Genomic DNA, 20,756 nt, shown 5'->3' with positions numbered 1-20,756 from the left:
TGCCCCCCGCAGCTCCTCCAGGGATCCCCACGGCCCTCCACCCCGCCTGCCCATCTGCCCACACCTGCCGGGACCCCCGAGGCTTCCTGGGCGCCTCCTGGCGGCCAGCGCTCCAGATCCCCATGGACGGGCCCCTCGCCCCGCCCAGCCTCAGCCCTGGGCCCCCAGCCCCTCCCGCGCGCTCCAAAAGCTCTCTGTGAGGCCCCCCAACTCCACTGGCCTTGCTCCGACGTGTCCGCCTGGCCTTTGGAGGTCCCTTGTCCCAGACTGAGCTGTGACAGCAGCCCTGCGCATCCCAGTACCCACTCACCCCTGCACAATAAAGGCTTCGAACCGCCTCCTGCCCTCTGCCTCCTTATGTCTGCGCCCACCAAGGACCCCCGCGGAGGCCGTGGAGACATTCAGATGGTTCGGGCGCCACCAGCACTGATCGCGGTGCCCCAGCTGGCCTCTCCTAGGACTGCCTGCCCCCCACCTCCTCTGACCACTGTCCCCATGTGCACTCGTCGTGGGCCCCGTCCCTGCCCACTTAGCTCGGCCCTTCCCTTCTCCCAGCCCCAAACACACCACGCAGGCACCGGTGTGTCGTGACTTTACTAGAAGCCACAAGAGATAGGGGGTGACCCCGCTGCCCCAGACAGACCCCGGCCCCACCCAGCCAGCTCTGGGCCCCACAGGGGCTGCGTCTGGAGGCTGGACCCTTCCAGGAAAGGGGGCAGGGCACTGAGGGGTGCAGAGTCCGCGAGGTCCCCCGGCGCCCTCACTCCTGCCGGGCCTCCAGGCGGTCCAGCACCAGCGCTGCCTGGGTCTTGGCTTCCTGCAGGAGGCTGGAGATGTGCTGGCGGGTCTGCCGGACAAAGGCCCAGGCGTCACCCTGCCCCTGCAGCCCGTCCCCCCGACCCACGATCTCTGCCGCCTCCCTGCGCCTTCTGGCCATGCTCCCTGGCCCATCCTCTCTGGGGTGATCCCGAGCCCCTCATCCAGGGAACCCCAATTCCTCGCGTGTCTCTCCTGAGATGTGAGGACTGCCAGGCCCAGGCCCCGCCTCCTGCTATTCCCACTGTAGCCACAACTGCAGGGGCCCATCCTTCAGTCCACAGCCACGTGCTCACGTGGTGGACATCGACTTCCCTCGGAGGTCAAGCTCAGCCCCTGAAAAGGCCTTCACCCCCAGCTGTGAGGTCACTTTTTAAAGATTATTGCAAAAGACAATATTGCAAGAGACAGACGGGTGGTGTCAGGGGCTGCGGGCCGAGGAGCAGTGGTCTTACAATGGGGAAGGGGGTTGCTCATTTTGGAGGGATGGGAATGTTCTGGAACTTGATAGAGGTGGTGGTCACACATGTGCAGAATGCCCTGAGTTGCACACTTTAAAATGGTGAACTGTGTATTCCTCAAACTGACCTCAGTAGCAACCGCAACGGAATGATCACAGATACTGGGGCTATGGTGCCGATCAGGGGGACCCCAGCCCTGGGTGGCCCCCACCAGGCAGGTGAGTGCGGAAGGTGGCCCAAAATGGCCCCAGAGAGGGCATGGGGGCTCCCACCCAGTAGCCCCTCCCCCCTAGCTGATGAGGCCTGGCCACCTGCCACCACAGAAACCCCAGAGAGCACAACGGCCACCACGGGAGGCCGGAGGCACATCTCCTTCCCCAGGCCCCCATTTTGGAACCGCATCCTGAGGGCCACCTCCAGGTCCCGCCAGGGGCCCTGCCCCCACACCCTCCTGCTCACCTGTTCCTTGAACACACTGTCAGTGACGTCCCTCAGGTTGATGAGCACGTTGAAATACGCCCCGAACACACCCGTCTCCAGGGCTTTGGCCGCCACCTGCACAGGACCAGGAGCGGGGCCAGCGTGATCCGGGGGACAGCGTGACCCAAGGGACAGCCGTGACCCGGGGGACAGCCGTGACCCGGGGGCCAGCATGACCCGGGGGCCAGCGTGACCCGGGGGACAGCGTGACCCGGGGGACAGCCGTGACCCGGGGGACAGCCGTGACCCGGGGCACAGCGTGACCCGGGGGACAGCGTGACCCAGGGGACAGCCGTGACCCGGGGGACAGCGTGACCCGGGGAACAGCGTGACTCGGGGTACAGCAAGCTTAGATAAAATCCTTACTGCTCATTCTTAAAGCAGGATGAACAAATAGGCTCTGCTGACCGAGACCGGCCAGGACCCCCTGGGCAGTGCTCCTGTGAATGCCCAACGACCCTCCACGCTGCTCCCCTACAGTGGGAGGCTGAGCCCCACGTACCTGCAGGTCGGACCGGCAGGCCACGTTTCCACACTGTGCCAGCTCCTGCAGTGCGGGCCACAGCGCGGCCACCTTCTCGGCTAGTGCCAGGGGCACGGCCACCGCCTGCCTCAGCCCCTCCTGCAGGGCAGCCTCGCGGCTGAAACCAAGGGGGTGGATGGTGAGAGCCCAGGGCACCCAGGGGCCACCGCCCAGACCCCCCCACAGCTCCACTCCAGCAGACAGAACCAGGGTGGGAACAACAGGGACGTTGTCCCGTCACAGCGCAGCCCCAGAGGGGGATTAAATGGCTCCGAGGTCAAAGTGCCTGGGAGCCCACGGTCCAGGGCGGCACGGCCCCATGGCACGGCCCCACATGGCCACTGCGGCACTCACCGGTCCCTTTCCTCAGGTGTGTTCCTGGGCAGCTTCGTCGCTTCCTGCCAGAACAGAGCACACGAATGCGGGGGGGGGGGGGGGGGGGGGGGGGGATGAGCAGCGGCCGTGCCCTGGGGCCACACAGCGTCCACACCACCACTGCCCCAGGGCTGGCGTTTCTGGAGGGCACGGACGCGCTGGGAGCACTTCCACCAGGTTCTGGGCACTCAGGATTGGGGGGCGAACTCGGGGGCCGGGGTCCCCTCACACAGCACAGGCTCCAGTCACTGCTTGTGCGTTAACACAGGCAACTGTACCACCCTGAGCCTAGACCTAACGGGAGCATCCCCACCCCCGGCCGTACGGGCTCGGGCCCTCCTCCGGACGTGGTCACGCTCACCCCACACTGGCCCCTACGTCACACAGGCCCCCATCCGCGCCCCCGTCTCCCCGGCCTCTCCCTCACACACCCACGTCCCGCCAGGGCCTCGCCGGGTGGGGAATGCGCCTGTTCGAGACTTGGCTAAATCTCCATCCAAAAGTGGACGCTCTGTCAGCAGGCCTGATAGCAAGTGAGCCCCAGCCCTGCCCGGACCTGGCGGGTCACCGCGCCAGCATCTCCTGCTGATGGACAACACACAGCCCGGGTGTCCCGAGGCCGCCTCTGCCGCCCCACCCCCATCTCCACAGCAGTCCTCACACATGTGGATGCTGACCCCGGCTGTCGCATGAGGCAGCCAGGCCGAGTGCTCCGAGTCTCCACTGGGCCGACCGGGGCTGATGTCGGTCAAACCTGCCCTTCACGCGGTCACATCTGCATCGGGTGAGGACGCCACCCACTTGGAGTTAGGCTTGTTGTGAACTTTGTTTAACCTCATCTGGAAATGGCTTCTGCACTTGGCACAAGACAAGGCGTCTCCTTTTTTTTTCAGAACTCCATCTGCTCCAGGGAGCGTGAGGCACCGCACTCCCTCTCGCATGTGTGACTTTCAACAGTGCGGCTCCGGGTCCTCTCTCTAAACCACACAGCCTTGCTGATTATCTTTCTTTTCTTCCCTGTCTTCTGACTCGATTTTCATTTTTCTACTTCCCTCCAGCTGTTTTCTGTTCATTCACCGGATTTCTAATTGCTGGTGGTCAGCCCTAAATGTTCGTATTTATATTTAAACTGATGCATCTCGGGGCGCCTGGGTGGCCCAGTCAGTTAAGCGTCCAACTTCAGCTCAGGTCATGATCTCACTGTTTGTGGGTTTGAGCCCCGCGTCAGGCTCTGTGCTGACAGCCAGCTCAGCCTGTTTCGGATTCTGGGTCTCCCTCTTTCTCTGACCCTCCCCTGCTCATGCTGCCTCTCTCTCTCAGAAATAAATAAAACATGAAAAAAAATAATAAACTGATGTATCTCCCTAGCCACCTCTCAGTGTCTACATTCATCAGAACACAGGGGTCTGGAGAGAACCTTGGAGAAGTCCAGCAAGCACGGCCAGGGAGGCCCTGTAAACTGTGACACGAAACCCAGGAAAGAGCAACCGGCAGACTCTGAGCTCAGGGACGAAAAACCGTGCACCCTACAAAGCTCCTCTCAGGAACCAGCACGAGCAAACAGCTGGTGGAAAACCAGAGTGAGTCCCAAGTGGGTAAGAAGGTCCTAGATGGCAGGAAGGGTGCCTTCTTCTCCAGAAGGGACACAAAACTGCCGTGAGAAGTACAAGAAACGCTTCTTGCCACGCACACTGAGCAGAGCACGCCAGGGCAGCTCCAGGAGACAAACCACATGGTGACTGCAGGTCCGATGGCGGGGGTCCCGGGAGGAGCCCTCAGACCCTAGGGCGGAGCACCATCCGTTCAGCCCCCCAAGGGCCACTTGGCAGCGCCTCCCAAGTGAGAAGCGCACCCACCTTGGGCAGCAAGTCCCGCGATCATTCCCACGGGTGGCCCACGGCGCCCAGTGACGGACGCCAGTGGTGTTCACACAGCAGTGTCCCAGGTGCCCACGAAAAGGCCCAAGTCCCCCGGGGGGCTGGCCAGTGGCACTGTGACCCAGACGTCTGCAGGACACAGACGGTCCTCAACTCACAAGGGTTCGGCTTAGGATTTTCCACTCTAAGTGGTGCCCCGGGATGTGCGTTCGGTGAATACGGTGCCTGGAGTTCCCACGCGGGGTCATCCTGAGGCCGAGCAGCCACGTGGTCCCCGCACACCGACCACCGTTCTGTCCCCACACGGTCTGTTTGTCACTTCAGTACGGTATTCGGTCAACTGCCCGGGACGTTCACCATCTCCGGTGACGCAGGCTTCATGGGCAGCGGTTCGGCCTGTCCGCGGGCTAACGTGTGCTCTGAGCACGTGTGAGGCAGGCCGGCTAACGGTGATATGCGGTATGTTACATGTAGTAAATGCATTTTTGACTTACACTGTTTCCAGTGTATGGTGGGTTTATTGGACGTAACCCCTGGTAAGTCGGGGAAGATCGTGCTGGCGGCTGGAGGGGTGTGGTCTGTATTCCATATAGAAAGACCCGCTAGAACACCAAAGTGAGAAACCAGGAGGCAAACTAAGACCACAGATGGGTGATGCCGTTTGTGTGCGAAAGGAGAGAAAAGAAAAACGCATCTACTAGACTATAGATAGATATCCCAGGACATGTGCCCTAGAACTTGCACCTGTTCAGGGCATGCAGAGGGCAGGGGGAGGCAGGGCGCCGGGTCTTCGCATTCACTACCCTTCCGCCCTTGTGAATTCTGAACCCCCTGAAGCTTTTACCTATTTTCAAAAGCAAACAAATGAAATTTAAAGGTAAAAACACAAATGGGAAAAGGAGATCGTCTCTAACCTCCCTCCCAGAGGACGTGAACTTGAGCTCCAGATGGTGACTTCTTTAGATGAGACTCTGCTCCTCCCTGTGTGCATATGGCCTTCACTCTGGGGGTGCACGGCCCCCCAGCTGCCTGCCTGCCCTTCACCCCAGCCCTGCCCACCAGGTGGCCCTGGGCTCCGGGCGGCTGGGGGCTCAGGCCCCTCCCGATCCTTCCGGCAGGAACGCGCTCAGACACAGACGCACAGCCGGGCTTTGGTCCTGGACCCACGCCCCTGAGCTTCCCGCCAGGGCTCCCCCACCCCTGCCCTGGGTTCTGAGCCCCTTCTCTGTCACCCACCGCCTGGCACCCCAGCTCCCTCTTGGGGGAGCGAGTGGGTTCCGATCCGACCCGCCAGCTCTCCCTGCGGTCTTGTGGCTGGAAGGTCTCCAGTCCCTCTCGGACCGTCAGTCCCGGGCTCTGCTAGGACTTTTACCGCCCGCCACCCTGGGATGTGAGCTCATGTTTGATGCCTTCCTCTAGCGTCTGCAGGCCTGGGTGCCTACCCGACTGCAGGACCCGGGGCAGCTGAGGTGGGTGCCAAGCCCGGACGGACCCCCCCCCCACCCGCCGCTGCCGTGGATGTGAGCACGGGGCCAGCCCGCCCCCACCCTCAGACCTCCTGAACCAGCCTTTCACCGTCAAGGAGGGGCTCCAGCCTCCCTCGGCCTCCAGACACGGGCGCCCGCAACAGCCCCTCCCTCCTGCAGCTCTGTGACCCTGCGGGAGCTTTCTCTCCCCAGCGCGCCCCCCACTGTCCCCCCCACCGTCGGTGGAGCCCCGCTCGCCCCGGGGCTGCCCACGGGCCGGTGGCGGTCCCTCTGAGCACTCACCAGGTAGGCCTGGAAGGCCCGGGCGTCCGCGTCCACCAGCGCGGTCAGCTCGGCAGCGGCCGCGTGGAAGGGCGGGATGAGGCGCCGCATGGTGGCGTCCAGGTGTTCAAACTGGCGCCGCCCGTAGGTCATCAGGCCGGCCATGGAGGCCAGTGCAGCGCCCTAGGCGAGAGCCGAGCCGAGCCGGAGACTCGGGCCCCCAGGCCAGGCGCTCCGGGCCCTGTCCTCGCCCCCAGCCCTCGCCCCGCGCTCACCATGGCTGCGCTGGCCGCTGCCACGGAGCCGCCCCCCGGGGCTGCGGAGCGGGCGCCCACCTCGCGGACGAAGGCACACAGGGGCTTGTCCGCCAGGCTCTTCTCAGGCCCACTGTCGGGGACCAGGTACCTGTGGGGGGTCAGCTCAGTGACGCTCAGAGAGCGGAGGGGAGGGGAGGGCAGGGACAGGGGATGTGTCCTCCGTCATGCAGGGCCAGGGGTGGGCATGGGGCTTTCGGGGACAGGGGGATGGAAGACAGGGTTCAGGGTCACTACTGCCAGGCTGTGGGGGCAGGGCTGGCTCAGACCCTGATCCCTGACCCCAGGCCCCTCGTACACACCCCGTCCCCAACACAGGGGCGGGGACACAGTCCCAGTTTGCAGAGTGGCCATGACCACCCAGAAGCCCTCGTGAGGACACGGGGGGACCTTGTTGGGACCTCACTGTGTCCCCTCAACCAGCCCCAGCCTCGTTTGCTGACGAATAAATGACCAAGTGGAAGGCTCTGGAAGGACTGAGGCAGGGGTGGGGGAGGTGCTCACTCGATGATCCGCTCCTTAGGGTTGAAAGGGGACAGAGAGTCCAGGCCCAGCCGGTTCACCACCTGGAAGAGGGGGCCAGTGATGGTGAGCCACCTCGGCCCCCGTGCGTGAGGCAAGGCGCTGAACAGTGGGGTCCCACCTGGGCTCGCGATGTCGTGCCCGCTCCGATCCACCTGTGTGCGTGGCCGGGCCAAGCTGGCCACGTGCCCACCCCCCAGGAGTTCCCAGGAAAGCCCCCAGCCCAGAGCAGGGCCCCCACAGACCTCCTGACACATCCGCCCACACATCTTACCCCACGGGGAAACTGAGGCCCAGAGAGAGGAAGCGCCCCCATTCCAAGCCACATGCATCCCACAGAAAACCCCACACGTGTGAGCCTGTCGCTGAAAGGTGCCAACAAAACTGCCCCTTTGGACAAGATTTCAATTCTTTGAGTGTCAGTTCTCACAACTGCACAGTCAGGAGCGGCCTGACTCACCTACACATAGGACTTGTTCTGTGAGGAAAAGGAGATTTTACTAAAGTCAAAATAAAATTGGAACAATCTCCATTTAAGACTAGAATTCTGTCCACAAAGAAACATTCAAAACACTACGGTATGAGTGCCAACAGCACAGTCCCCGCGCTCAGAGCCAACGAGTGCTCGAGGGAGACAAGGCAGGAGGCCCGGGGGGCTGGGAGGTCCCACCGAGGACATGGAAACGGGTAAGGGGGTCTCTTGAGGGGCGCCTGGGGGGCTCCGTCAGTTGAGTGTCTGACTTCGGCTCAGGTCATGAGCTCTCAGCTTGTGAGTTCGAGCCCCGCGCCCGGCTCTGTGCTGCCCGCAAGGAGCCTGCTTCGGATCCTCCATCTCCCTCTCTCTGCCCCTCCCCCATTAGCAATTTTTCTCTCTCTCTCCCTCTCTCTCTCTCTCTCAAAATAAATAAACATTAAAAAAAAAGAGTGCCTCCTGAGTGCCTGACAGACAGTCCTCAGCGAGCACTAAGGCAGAGCCGTCTTGGCACAGACCTCAGAAAGGCAAACAGAACTTTGAAAACGAATTGACGTGCCCGGCTAAGCGTTCAGAAAGTAAAGGAGCTCATGCGAGGCCAGAGATGACCAGAAAGGGAACCAGGCAGGCCCGCTCGCCCTGAAGCCGGGCGCCCCAGGGACATCGGGGAACTTCTGGAAGCGGCTCTTGAGCAGGGCAGGTGTCAAGTCCTGAGGAGTGGGGGTCAGACTGGAGGTCCCTGAAAGGGGACATCTCCAGGGATGGACGGGAAGTGGGGGCAGGGGGAAAGCCCACTGAGGGCGTCATTGGGATAGTTCTCAGTCTCTGCCTTCCCTTTGGTGTGCAGGAAGGGGCCTTCCTGGGAATTCTAACCACAGGCCTCCCTGCTGGAGATGTGAGCCACGGTTAACATAGAACTCTCTACACATGGGGTCCCAAAGCTCCAAGCAAAAGACTGAATCTGGGGGGCCCTGTGTGATCATGTCCCCAAGACCTCACGGAGGCAAATCCGAACTTTAACCCAGGTGTTCAAGAACTACCGCATATAAAGTTGCGAAGAACATGCACTTGTGATCAAAACTCACAAAACACATGAAGAAGCAAGTGACTGTGAGAAAGTCCGCAGAAGCGGCAATATGCAAATCAGACCTTCAAAGACTGCAGATATCAGAACTTTCAGATAAAGAATTTTAAAATGTGTTAAAATATACAGAAGAGCATCAAACACATTGATGAGGAATAAATACACGTGGGAGAGGCGAAAGCATTTTCTTACGGAAAAAGCGTAAAATTAGAAAACCATTACTGGCTGCTAACATTTATGGCTGGAATTTCAAGAGGACCAGGGCACTTACATACCCTTAAACTACGTCCCACAGGGCACTCACCTCAAAAGGAAAAACGGAAACGTTGCAGTGGATAATGGCACCTTGACCCAAGGACCCCAGGCCACAGGGAGAAAATAGGCACCCGACCCTGCGCTCCGAGGACAGCACAGCACGTCTGTGCGGCTCCTACCGCCAGCCTGCAGCCACGGCAGCCGTGCGACGCTGTACCTTCAAAGTATGTCAAGGTCAACAAAGGCCAAGAGTACAGGGAACGGTTCCGGATGAAAGGCAATAAATGGCAGTAAATGGCTGTCATCCAGATTGTTCCCTGGGTGGGAGCATAAGGCGCAATAATAGAAATGACAGGGAGGTCGATGCGGTGCAAGGATGGCCTGCAGACTCGATACTGCAACTGTATTAATGTTGAATTTCCTGACTTTCCTCATTGTACTGAGGTTGTGTCAGAGAATGTCCTTGTTCTTAAGAAATAAAACCAAGTACATTCTAGATAAAATGTACAAGTCTTTACCCTGCTCTCAGGTGCTCCCAAAAAAAAACATAACATGACTCTACGTGGCTACAGAGCCAGAAAAATACCGCAAATAGGGCAGATGCGAAATGCTGGTAAAGCTGGAACACGTAAGGGAGGTCCTTGTGTCGTTCCTACATCTTTTCTGTGAGTAGGGAATTATGTCAACAGAAAAATACACAACATTTGTAAAAGATCTGTCCATAAACTGTATCAGTAGCTTAGAGGCTACCTTCGAGAAAACCACTGTGATCACAAGGGGAAAGAAGTGGAAATAAAGTCAAGAAAAGGCAGAAGTATATCACTGCGACGTGACTGGCTTTCTGAAAGTAAAAGAACAAAATAACAGGATCAGAAGTGTAACAGAGGAAAATAGTCCTGCCTCTAAGCAAGAACGGAATCTGTAAATCACAAGGAACATTGCTCCAGAGAAGAAAAAGATGTAGAATAATTGACCGAGGCGTGGATGGCTTGTTGAGCTCTGAGGACAGAGAAAGTTCTGCCGGCATCACGGACAAAAACAAGTCCCTGGAGTTCGGGGAGATAACCAGGCAGTCTGAGACCTCCCCACAAGACAGTTAATTCCAGAAGACGGTAAAGAGAGGTATGCAGTATTCTCAGGGAAAAACAAGAGACTTGGGACTTTTGGCTGTCCAACCGTCTTCCAAGAACGAATTCACAGAAAGACATTGCCAACCATGCCAGAGCCCACAAGGGAAAGCACCATGAGCCTTCATTTACACAATCTGCTTGTGGGGGTGGGGGAGGAGGGAAAATCTGCTTAATCGTGAGATCCAGGCAACAAATAACAAACAGACAAGTGGGGGCCGCCTGGGTAGCTTAGTCGGTTGAGCGTCCGACTTTCGCTTAGGTCATGATCTCGCGGTTCGTGGGTTCGAGCCCCGCGTCGGGCTCTGTGCTGACTGCCAGCTCAGAGCCTGGAGCCTATTTCAGAGTCTGTGTCTCCCTCTCTCTCTGACCCTCCCCTGCTCACACTGTCTCTCTCTCTCAGAAATAAATAAAAAAGAAAAAAGAATTAAAAAAAAAAACAGACAAGTGGGAAGAGAGATGATCTCATCTACGAATAAAGCGAAGATTAAATATACATGCAGACCAGTTACAGAGGGCACTTGTTATAAGTTTGACAATGTAAAAATAACAAGATAACAATTCAGAGCAGAGATGACCACTTGCACAAGTGCACTAAAGTTCTTGTCTTTCTTCACCAAGCCCCAACAGACACTAACATTGATAAAGACTGAAAGAATTAAGCATATTATTTAAACTTAATAATTTGACAACCTAGAACTAATAAATGAATTCAACAAGGAAGCAGGATACAAAGTGAACCCAGAAAAGTCAGTTGCATTTCTATACACTAACAGTGAGCAATCTTAAAAAGAAATTGCAAAAATAATTCCACTTACAATAGCATCAGAAAGACTAAAATAGTTAGGAATTAATTAACCAAGGAGGTAAAAGACTTGTACACTAAAAACTACAAAACATTGTTAAAAGATATTTTAAAAAGCCTAAATAAATGGAAAGCCCATGTTCATGGATTGGAACACTTCTTATTGTTAAGATGGCCGTACTCCCCAAAGCAACGCACAAAATCAATGCAGTCCTTATCAGAACCCTAATGGCGTTTTTTGCAGACACAGAAAAACCCATCCTGGGTTATGATGGCTGCATAATATTATGATGTATATACTTAAAGATGGTTAAGATGCCAATTGTATGTTACAAGTATTTTACTATAAAAGAAAAAATTGAGGGGCGCCTGGGTGGCTCCTTCAGTTAAGTGTCTGATTCTTGAATTCTGCTCAAGTCATGATCTCAAGGTTCAGTGGGGCCTTGAGCTGACAGCGTGGAGCCTGCTTGAGATTCTCTTTCTCTCAAAATAAATAAATAAACTTTAAAAAAAGAAAATAAAAAATTGAAAAAAAAAATTAACTACCAGAAGAATTCCCACCTCCCACTAAAAACTACTATAACTCAAAAAATTCAGGAAACAGAGAAGAAAGATGTGACTAGATGCTAAGTACATTTATGTTCTTACCTCCATAGCAGGCTGTCAGTGTAGTGATAGAAATTGGTAAATCAAATTATTATGTTTGAAAATTTGGATAAAAATTTTAAACCAATAAGTCAAAAACAGAGGTAAGTATGTTAAGTTATAAAGATAATCACCAGAATACCTAAAAAGTAGAGTCTTCCAGGGGCACCTGGGTGGCTTAGTCAGTTAAGCGTCCGACTTTCACTTAGGTCATGATCTCGCGGTTCGTGGGTTTGAGCCCCGCGTCAGGCTCTGTGCTGACTGCCAGCTCGGAGCCTGGAGCTTGTTTCAGAGTCTGTGACTCCCTCTCTCTCTGACTCTCCCCTGCTCACGCTGTCTCTTATCTCTCTCTCTCTTAGAAATAAATAAAACATTAAAAAAAAAAAAGTAGAGTCTTCCATAAAGCTGGAAGGAACTGTGTCCAAAACCCGCACATGCCTGAAAACGGACATAAGAGTCCAGACGTATTTGCTGAATCAGGAAACGCAAAGGGATAAACTCAACTACGAAAAGACAGACCTTCAGAGGGTTTCAGAGCTCACGTGCTCATTGCAGAGGAATTCCAAGTAAAGGTGTCATTGGGAACAATGGCACCAGCCTCTAAATAGCCCGGCAATGTTCATGGGTGCATCCCGGAGTGCCGCGGGCCTAGGGCTGACGGGGAAGTGAGTGCTCCCACCTCCGCCAGAGCAAGGCGCTCCAGGACAAACACCAGAAGCGACGGGGGAAAGTGGTGTGGATCCTCTCCGAGGAATTTTTACAAGATTGAACATCTTCTTGGTCACAAAGAAAACTACGGTTTCCCCGAAATGATAACAGCGCGATCTCATCTAAGCCCAGAGGATAAGGCAGCAGAAGAGGAGGAGCAGCGCCCGCGCTGCGCGCGCCTCGGCACCCAGGCCTGCTCCGAGGGCACCAAGCTTGCTCCCACCGCCCCCACCGGCCCCTCACGCGGGAGCGCAGCCCACCAGCCTGATGCGGTGCTCCTCCTCCAGGATGAAGAGGTTCTCCTTCTTGCAGTAGAAGGCGGCGGCATCCAGAAGGGCCTTCAGAGGCACCAAGCCCACCAGCTGTGAGCCCACCACCGGAAGGCTCAGCTCCTGCAGAGGTCCAGCAGGGTCAATGCCCCCGGGAGCTAGACTTGAGACGTCCTGGGACCCGCCCCACTCACCCGGAGGGACGTCACCCCAGCCAGCAGGGGACACCTGCCCCGCGCACCGGGAGGGGCCCCCACGGCCAGCAGGGGACGCCCGTTCGCTCACCTGGGCTTCTCTGCAGGTCTCTTCATAGACCGTGTGCAGGGCCGTGACCTCGAAGTCCAGGAGGTTTGTGGACACTTGGGCCAGGTTCTTCTCATCCAAGTACCAGCCGATGCCCTGAACCTTTTTCAGGCGTCCAGGCTGCAAAGGAAAAGACTTGCCCGGCTCAGGCCCTGCCCGTCCTCTCCTGGCGCCCGCACTTCCTCTTGCCGCTTGCACCTAAACTCCCGGCTGGCTGAAGGGCTCCCTCCCTCTGTGTGGTGCAGATTACGTGGGGGGGACCCTGTGGGGAGGACCCTGTGGGGAGGACTGTGTGGGGAGCACCGTGTGGGGAGGACTGTGTGGTGGGGACCGTGTGGGGAGGACCGTGTGGGGAGGACCGTGTGGGGACCCTGTGTGGGGAGGACCGTGTGGGGAGGACCGTGTGGGGACCCTGTGTGGGGAGGACCGTGTGGGGAGGACCATGTGATGAAGACTGTGTGGGGAGGACCGTGTGGTTGGAACTGTGTGGGGAGGACCGTGTGGGGAGGATCGACCATGTGGGGAGGATCGTGTGGTGGGGACTGTGTGGGGAGGACTGTGTGGGGAGGACCGTGTGGTTGGAACTGTGTGGGGAGGACCGTGTGGGGAGGATGGACCGTGTGGGGAGGATCGACCATGTGGGGAGGACTGTGTGGGGAGGACTGTGTGGGGAGCACCATGTGGGGAGCATCGTATGGGGAGGACTGTGTGGGGAGGACTGTGTGGGGAGGACTGTCTGGGGAGGACCGTGTGGGGAGGATCGTGTGGGGAGGACCGCGTGGGGAGGAACGTGTGGAGAGAACTGTGTGGGGAGGACCGTGTGGGGAGGACCGTGTGGTGGAGACTGTGTGGGTAGCTGGTCGGCAGCCCTCCTCCTCACTCTCCAGAGCTCTCATCTGAGCCATCCAGGGAGAGACCCTCTCACCACAGGGAAACTGAGGCCCCCAAAGGTCAGGTGCCAGGATGCGTGCTCCACACGGGGCACCAGCTCAGACCTGCCCTGCCTCCCAGGCAACATTTCGCCCACACCACATGCTGGAGGCTTGCCTGGGGCCACCCCCACCCAACCCCAAACTCCTGTGTCCAGTCCCTTCCTGCCATCCCACCCTCACCCCAGAGCCTGGCCCTCTGCTCCTCACTCTGTGGGGTGGCTCAGTCCGCCTAAGAAGGACCTCTGACCTCTGAACTCAGCAGGAGCAAAAAAAAAAAAAAAAGGATTTGGGGTTTGCTGTGTGTGTTGTGCTTACGCACTGCATGTGCGGGTGGGAAGCTGGGCGTTGGGGGCCTCAGCTGTCTGGCAGAACCCAGGTCTCTAGGGGTGGGCGGCTGGCAAGCAGGCAGGATGTCACCCTCCGCCTCCTTCACCAAGGCTCTCTGTGTCTGTGTGTTCGACTCACACTTTCTGCAAGATCAAAGCTCAAGCTAGGAGACAGCTGCTGTGGCAGACGTGGTGGGTCAGGACACCTGGGGCACCTGGAGGCATGTGGGGCCCCTGGGGCTCAGAGGCGCCTCTTTTCCTACTAGAAATGCTGCGGCATTTTAACAATAGCTACGTCCCTGCCTGATTCCAAGCCAATGTCTTTTAAGGCAAGTGTTCCCCAACTTCCATCGCCGGAGCCCCTCCGCCGCCCGGTCCCACTTGCTGGGGACACCAAGGCTGGGCTGTCAGCCGGTCCACACCACGGCGCCTGCCTACCTCTGGCTCTGTCCCACGAGCCCCCCGGGATTCCCTGGGGACGGTGCCAGGCCCTGTGGGGACTGCCGGCTGCTCACCTTGTCCTTGCCGCGCCCTTGCTCCCGGAGGTTGAGGGCGATGCGGTGCGCCTGCTCCTTGGTGCTGAGCAGGTTGATGTTGAACGCAATGAGGAACTTGCGTGCCCCCGTGACAGTGGCCCCCCAGCTGGGGACGAAGGAGCTGGGACCGAAGTCAGGCACCCACTCGGCCTGCTTGAGCTGCTGGAAGACTCCGCTTAGGCTGCTGTGTCCCTCACGGGAGGGGTGCCCCGCCAGGGTGGGGAAGGGAAGGAGGAGGGCACCCACCCCTGCCCACCCTGGCGAGGAGACACGCACCTTCTCAGGGAGGGCCTCGTACTCCCCAGCCCGGATGGCCGGCAGGCTCCGGCGACCGGCTGTCTGCGCCGCCTCCCCATAGAGGTACACTGCGAGGGAGGCGGCCAGTGAGGCTCCCAGTGGGGGGCAGCCTAGAACCCCCACTCCCGGAGGAGAAGTGAGGAGGGCCGCCTGGGGGAGCAACCTCCCTTGTTCCCATCTCTCTGGGTCTCACAGGGCGGGTGTGGGTGCTCACTGACGGACACTCAGTTTGGGCCAGCCCCCACCCCTACGGCTCCCCCCTACACAGATGTCCCCGGAAAAAGCCATCACAGAGATTCTAAGAGAAGTATATGTGCGGGATGGATGTTCACGTTTCTTTCTAAAATGTATTTTCAACGTACAATAAATATGACAGCAAAGTAAGAAGCACAAGGAGAAGAAAACAAAACTCACCACAAACTCCCAACATCACAGGACAACCATGACAGCATGGAGCCCTCCGGCCTACACCCACCGCGGGGTCGGATTCTGGGCCCTGCGCTCTGTGCCCAACTGTACGCTGGATGTGGTCTGCAGACCCGCGCGGGGCCTGCACTGTTTCCGACTTGTCTATGCTGGTCCCGGGTTAACTTCTTGTTTTGCTTTGTTTTTCTCTAGAGTTCTATTTCTATTCTTGTATTCAAAATAAACAACTGTATCCATTACCTCCTGTGTTTTACTTCAGTGTGCTATACTTGGATGTAGATATACTTGGAAGAAGATATACTTGGAAGAGTCAGAGTACATCAAAGCGACTACAGGAGTTTTGAAAATTACAATTAATGTTTCAGAAGGAATCCACCCAGGCTTGAATGTGCTTTATCTTTCCATTAAAAGCCAGGGTTTCTGGGTGGCTCAGTCAGTTGAGCATCTGACTTCGGCTCAGGTCATGATCTCACTGTTTGTGAGTCTGAGCCCTGCATCAGGCTGTGGGCTGACAGCGTGGAGTCTGCTTGGGATGCTCTCTCCCTCTCTCTCTGCCCCTCCCCTGCTTGCTCTCTCTCTCTCTCTCAAAATAAATACATAAATAAACTTTTTTTAAAAAGATGGAAAGAAAGCCATCCTAACCATGCTTCACATTTTTTTAATGTTTATTTATTTTTGAGAAAGAGAAACAGAGAGACAGCATAAAGAGGGGAGGGGCAAAGAGAGAGAGAGGGAGACACAGAATCTGAAGCAGCTCCAGGCTCCAAGCTGTCACCACAGAGCCCGACACGGAGCTCGAACTCATGAGCCGTGAGATCATGACCTGAGCTGACGCTGGACGCTCAACCAGTTGAGCCACCCAGACACCCCAGCCATGCTTCACATTTAATCAGATTCTTCTGCATTAATCCATAAAAGCTTTGGAACAAGTGGGTCTTGATGAGAGATAGTTCATGTTAGAAAAAGTTAGAAGAAGAGCTAACTTTCGAGTTTCTATGTTCAGAATGTCTGAGGAAGCATTTTCAACTATTACAAAAGTTTATTTAACAAAAAAGTTCAAGGTGAAAATGCAACAGCTGATTTTTACATTGTAATAAAACAGGTGCTGTGGAGAGAGGGCCTTCCCATGAGCACACCCATTGCTTATGCTCGTTCTAAGGCTTCTAACATGATACTATTTCCTGGAATTACCGCCATTCCACTCGCGTTCTGTTGCCCACGAGTTGCCATCTCCGCACATTCATCTATCACAAGACTCATAAAGGGATCAAACCCCTGTAATATTCCTTGCACTGGTCTGCCACCGTTTAATTTCAATAATTTCTTGTCCATAAATGTTTTCAGCTCGGGAGGGGGAGCTTTGCTCACGGTGTCTACTTGGTGAGCTCAGAGATGCCACTCAAAGACTTGGCTGAATTCCCCGAAGTGAGATCATTCTATTAGCAAGCATGGACTGGACTTCACAGTCAGCTGAGCAGCGTCCGCTGCCGGGCAGCACGTGAGGGCCACTGCCTCCCTGCCCTGGGCGCACTTGGTCATGGCTTCTATTCGTGTTTATCTCATTATGGAAGAAGCAGGACATTTCCCTGCAGGTCAGTTTGCAGTAGATTTTTTTGTATTAATCTGCATTTTTAAGGAGCCGAGAGCAGAGGACCATGAGGGTACTGAAGTGCAGTGAGGGACAGGCTGTGGGTCAGCCCCAGACACGGGGGTGCCCCTCCTCGGCACTCACCCGGCACACCCAGCTCCTCAGCCAGCCGCTGGCCAAAGGCCTGGGCGCAGAGCACACACTCATCCATGGTGACGCCCCTCACCGGGATGAAGGGGCACACGTCCAGGGCGCCCATCCGAGGGTGCTCCCCTGCAGAGAGACAGGGGCTGAGGAAGGGGAGGCCGGGGGAGAGCGGCTCATGGACCCCCCTTCTGCCCCCAACCTGCCCTCCATCCACACACCCAGCTGGTCACACTCACCCACAGGGAAGGAGCATCTTTGTGCGAACCCCTCCCTGTCCTAAAAGCCACAAAGATCACTGCCCAGGTCGCCATGCTGAGCACTGGGACCCCTGGCCACCCAGCCCTCCCTCCCCGGGCAGCTCACAGTCCTTCTCAAAACCGGAACCCCACTGTGGGTCAGACAAGCTGCGGTCGGCAGCCCCCCAAGATGATGAGCCCTCCTCACCCGCCACGTTCCCCTGCCCCCCAGGGAGCTTCTGGCTTTGAGATAAGCTTCCTAACTTTACCAGGTGGGCTCGCCCGTGGATTCCCTTCTAGTGGGCCTCACCTCCCCCCGCTGTGAGGGGCCGGAGACCCCGCCCTTTTGACCTGCTCCCTGTGTCCACCAACCTTTGACCCTGCCTGCCACAGTAAACGTGTTTGGTTCTGCGGGTTGTTGACAGGCTGGTTTCCGAGCCTTTGCCTCCTTGCCCCTGGGCCACCCCCCGCCCCCGCCCGCGGCCCCTAGGCCTGCAGAGAATGCCACAGCCTCACCGCCAGTCACACGCAGGGAACCCCTGAAACACGGACCTTTGCCCGGCACGGCGCATTCTGTGGGCTGCACCTGAGACCCCTCGGGGGCTCCGGGGTCCCCCAAGGGCAAGCTCACAGGCCGGTGAGCTCCTTCGCCCCGAGCCAAGCCTGCGGGTGAGGAGACAGCCTGGCGCCCCGGCCCCTCACCTTTGTGCTGGCTCATGTCGATGAGCCGGAAGGCAGCCCGCGCAGCGTTCAGGGCCCCCTCCACCACGTCCTCGGGCCGCCCTACGAAGGTGTAGACGGTGCGGTTGGTGGAGGGGCCCGCGTCCACGTCCAGCAGTACACAGCCCGGGGTCTGCGCCACGGCTCGGGAGATGGCGTCAATCACCTGGGGATGTGGGCCCGACGCTGTGCCTCAGTTCCCCACGTGGAAGCACGACTCTCCTGCCGCCCCAGCCACCACCCAAACATGGGCCTAAGCAGCTGGTGCTGAGCACTGGGGAATTCCTCAGGGAGTACAAGCCCAGAGAGGCCACCACTGAGCTATGGTCGCCAAGAAGGGGGCAACGGGCAGCCCCCTACAGGAGAAACCGAGGCAGGAATCAGAGCCCGGATGGACGGCCTGCTGGGGCTCCCAGAAGGTAACCTATAGGCCAAGGTCACAGAGGTCAGGACCTACCCCCACAAGCAGCTCCTAGGGGGAGCATCTGCACTAGGAGAGAGCCATGAATGGCCCAGAGCTTTCTGAGGCAGCAGGACAGCCCAGTGGTTGGGGCTCAGGGCCTAAATTGGCTTTGTGGCCCTCAGTGGCCTGCACCAACTCTCTGTGCCTCAGTTTCCTCAGAGATGACATGGGGATAATGGCAGAGCCCACCTGATAAGGTTTGGGAACCTTCCAACAGCCCTGTGACCCAGATCCAGGGCCAGGACCCCTGCCTGCCCGCCCATCCCACAGTCTCTTCCTCGCCCGTCGGCCACTTCTCAGTCCCAGCGCTCCTGGGGCACATCCCTGCGGGCTGACGGGAAGTGGTTGCATTTCAGGAACCAAGCACCCCCCTTTCTCCCTGCCCTGGGCCACATGCTTAGCCCCCCAGCACCTCACCTCCTGGTTGTTCCCCTCGGAGAAGTTGGGAACACATTCCACCAGCTGAGACATGGTCTGGGCCTCGATCCCGATGCTCCGCTCAGGGCAGACCGAGGGAGGGACGGACGGTGCTCTCCAGCGCCTGGCGGGGCCTTTATCTGCCCAGCGGGGCCCTCCCATGGCGGCCGGGCTGCTTATTAACCACGGGCTGTGGTCCCTGTGCAAACGCAGAGTGGCCCAGGGTGGGGGAGGGGGGAGCAGGACCCCTGGGAGCAGACAGTGGAGGAGGAGGGATCCCCAAACCCAGCCAAGAGCAGCAGATGTGACCAGGATCTCCCGGGGGGATAGGTCCTGTCCAGGCAGTGGACTCGGTCAGCTCAGGCTCTGGTCCCACGTTGTCCCAGGGCTCCTGAGGCTGTCCGTGTGGCCCTCGGTGTGACTCTCCGTGTGGCCCTCGGTGTGACTCTCCGTGTGACCCTCAGTGTGACCTTCCGTGTGACCCTCCACGTGACCCTCCCTGTGACCCTCCACGTGACCCTCCAGGTGACCCTCCACGTGACCCTCCAGGTGACCCTTCATGCGACCCTCCAGGTGACCCTCCAGGTGACCTACTGAGCCTCCATTTCTTCATGGCAACTCCTGAGCCTCAGGCGGCAAGCAGATGAGAGACCGTGTGTGAGACCCCACTAGGGCCGAGGCTCTTGCGCGGCCGGCTCAGCCTGGTCAGGCAGGCGGGGGGTGGGGAGAGGGCGATCGTGTGCACGTGTGCAGATGCCCTCGGGGGGCAAGCGGTCACATGAAGCCCCAGCTCTCCCAGCTGCTGGCTGCGGCTCCCCGAGGCCAGAGGCCCCACACAAAGAGGTGAGGTGCCCAGGCCAGCAGCCCAGGGCCCGGCGCCCAGGGGCCCAGCTGGCGTCGATGCCGTCTTAAGTGGGGTGAGCATTTCCTGTCTGCAAAAGCCACCGCTGCTGTGGCCACCCCGCCAGCGCACAGACACCTCAAGCCTGAGGTCCGACTCTGTCCCACCTCTCGAGTCACTCAGGACCCGCCGAAGGCAGACCATACCCCATCTGCCTTCCTCCCGGGCACAGGCACCCACACCCCCACGGCCACGGCAGGGCAGGGCGGCCACAGGGCCCAGGGGAGGAGACACCCGATCCCCTCCAGCATCAGCCCTGGAGCAGCCAGACGATCCCAGAGACCCCCGGAGGCGGGGCCGGGCCAGGTCGCCTCCAGCCCTGCTCCCCCGGTGGACGCGGGTGTCGGCTGCTTGGCTCCCGGGTCCTGCACGGGCACGGCCACAGGGGAGCCCCAGCAGCAACACCCCTACAAACCCAGCTCCTAAGGCCGAGGCCCACCCACAGGGCGCCTGCGCCCCACGATGCCCAGAAGTGCCCACCCGTCCCTCCTCCAACAGGGGAGGGGACCCTGCAGAGACCCGGACGTCAGAGAGCCCCTCAGCGGGGTCGGCTCTCGAGGCTGGAAGGAGAGGATGGCGTCAGTTGTGACTGAATCCTGCCCACCCCCAAAATCATCTGTAGAAGCCCGACCCCCCAGCACCTCAGAATGCAGCTATACTTGGAGACAGGATCTTGGAAAAGGTAATTAAAGTTAAAATTATGTCTGTCATAGGGTGACCCGAACCCACTCTGACTTGTGTTCTCCTGGGAAGAGGAAATCAGGACACAGACAGGCAAAGGGACAGCACGTGAGGACACAGGGAGAATGCTGCCCCCACGTGCCCAAGAGGGGCCCCAGGAGGGCCCAGCCCCGCCACCACCTGGAGCTCGGCGTCCAGCCTCCAGCATGAGGGGGTCATAGATGCGTGCTGTCCAAACCCCCTGGTCCGTGGCGCTGGTTACAGCTGCCTGCGCTGACTGCAGAGCGCCCTAAGGTGCTGGG

At 58.3% G+C, this 20,756-nt stretch overlaps 2 protein-coding genes across 3 annotated transcripts; both read right to left on the bottom strand.

The window, feature by feature from the left end:
* Positions 1-579: 579 nt before the first annotated feature.
* Positions 580-18,953, bottom strand: FTCD (formimidoyltransferase cyclodeaminase). 2 transcript variants are annotated; one of them, XM_039257092.1, is made up of 14 exons: positions 18,873-18,953; positions 17,975-18,158; positions 17,034-17,162; positions 14,855-14,943; positions 14,558-14,737; positions 12,767-12,904; positions 12,473-12,604; positions 7,099-7,160; positions 6,556-6,685; positions 6,302-6,463; positions 2,635-2,678; positions 2,260-2,398; positions 1,737-1,832; positions 580-847 (listed from the first exon to the last, which is right to left on the bottom strand). In XM_039257092.1, the coding sequence occupies exons 1-14, from the start codon at positions 18,924-18,926 to the stop codon at positions 761-763; spliced, it is 1,626 nt and encodes a 541-aa protein (XP_039113023.1). In that variant the 5' UTR covers positions 18,927-18,953; the 3' UTR covers positions 580-760. The 2 variants fall into 2 exon arrangements, with proteins under 2 accessions (XP_039113023.1, XP_039113024.1); XM_039257093.1 differs by having other exon boundaries at positions 6,616-6,685.
* Positions 16,445-16,775, bottom strand: LOC120248675 (small nuclear ribonucleoprotein G-like). The gene has a single exon (XM_039257114.1). It carries the CDS (start codon positions 16,631-16,633, stop codon positions 16,445-16,447), a length of 189 nt encoding a protein of 62 aa, XP_039113045.1. The 5' UTR covers positions 16,634-16,775.
* Positions 18,954-20,756: the final 1,803 nt, after the last annotated feature.

This window comes from Hyaena hyaena, unplaced genomic scaffold, assembly GCF_003009895.1.
Source record: "Hyaena hyaena isolate Hyena2069 unplaced genomic scaffold, ASM300989v1 scaffold_600, whole genome shotgun sequence".
NCBI lineage: Eukaryota > Metazoa > Chordata > Mammalia > Carnivora > Hyaenidae > Hyaena > Hyaena hyaena.
This window is presented reverse-complemented; position numbering and strand designations above follow the sequence as displayed.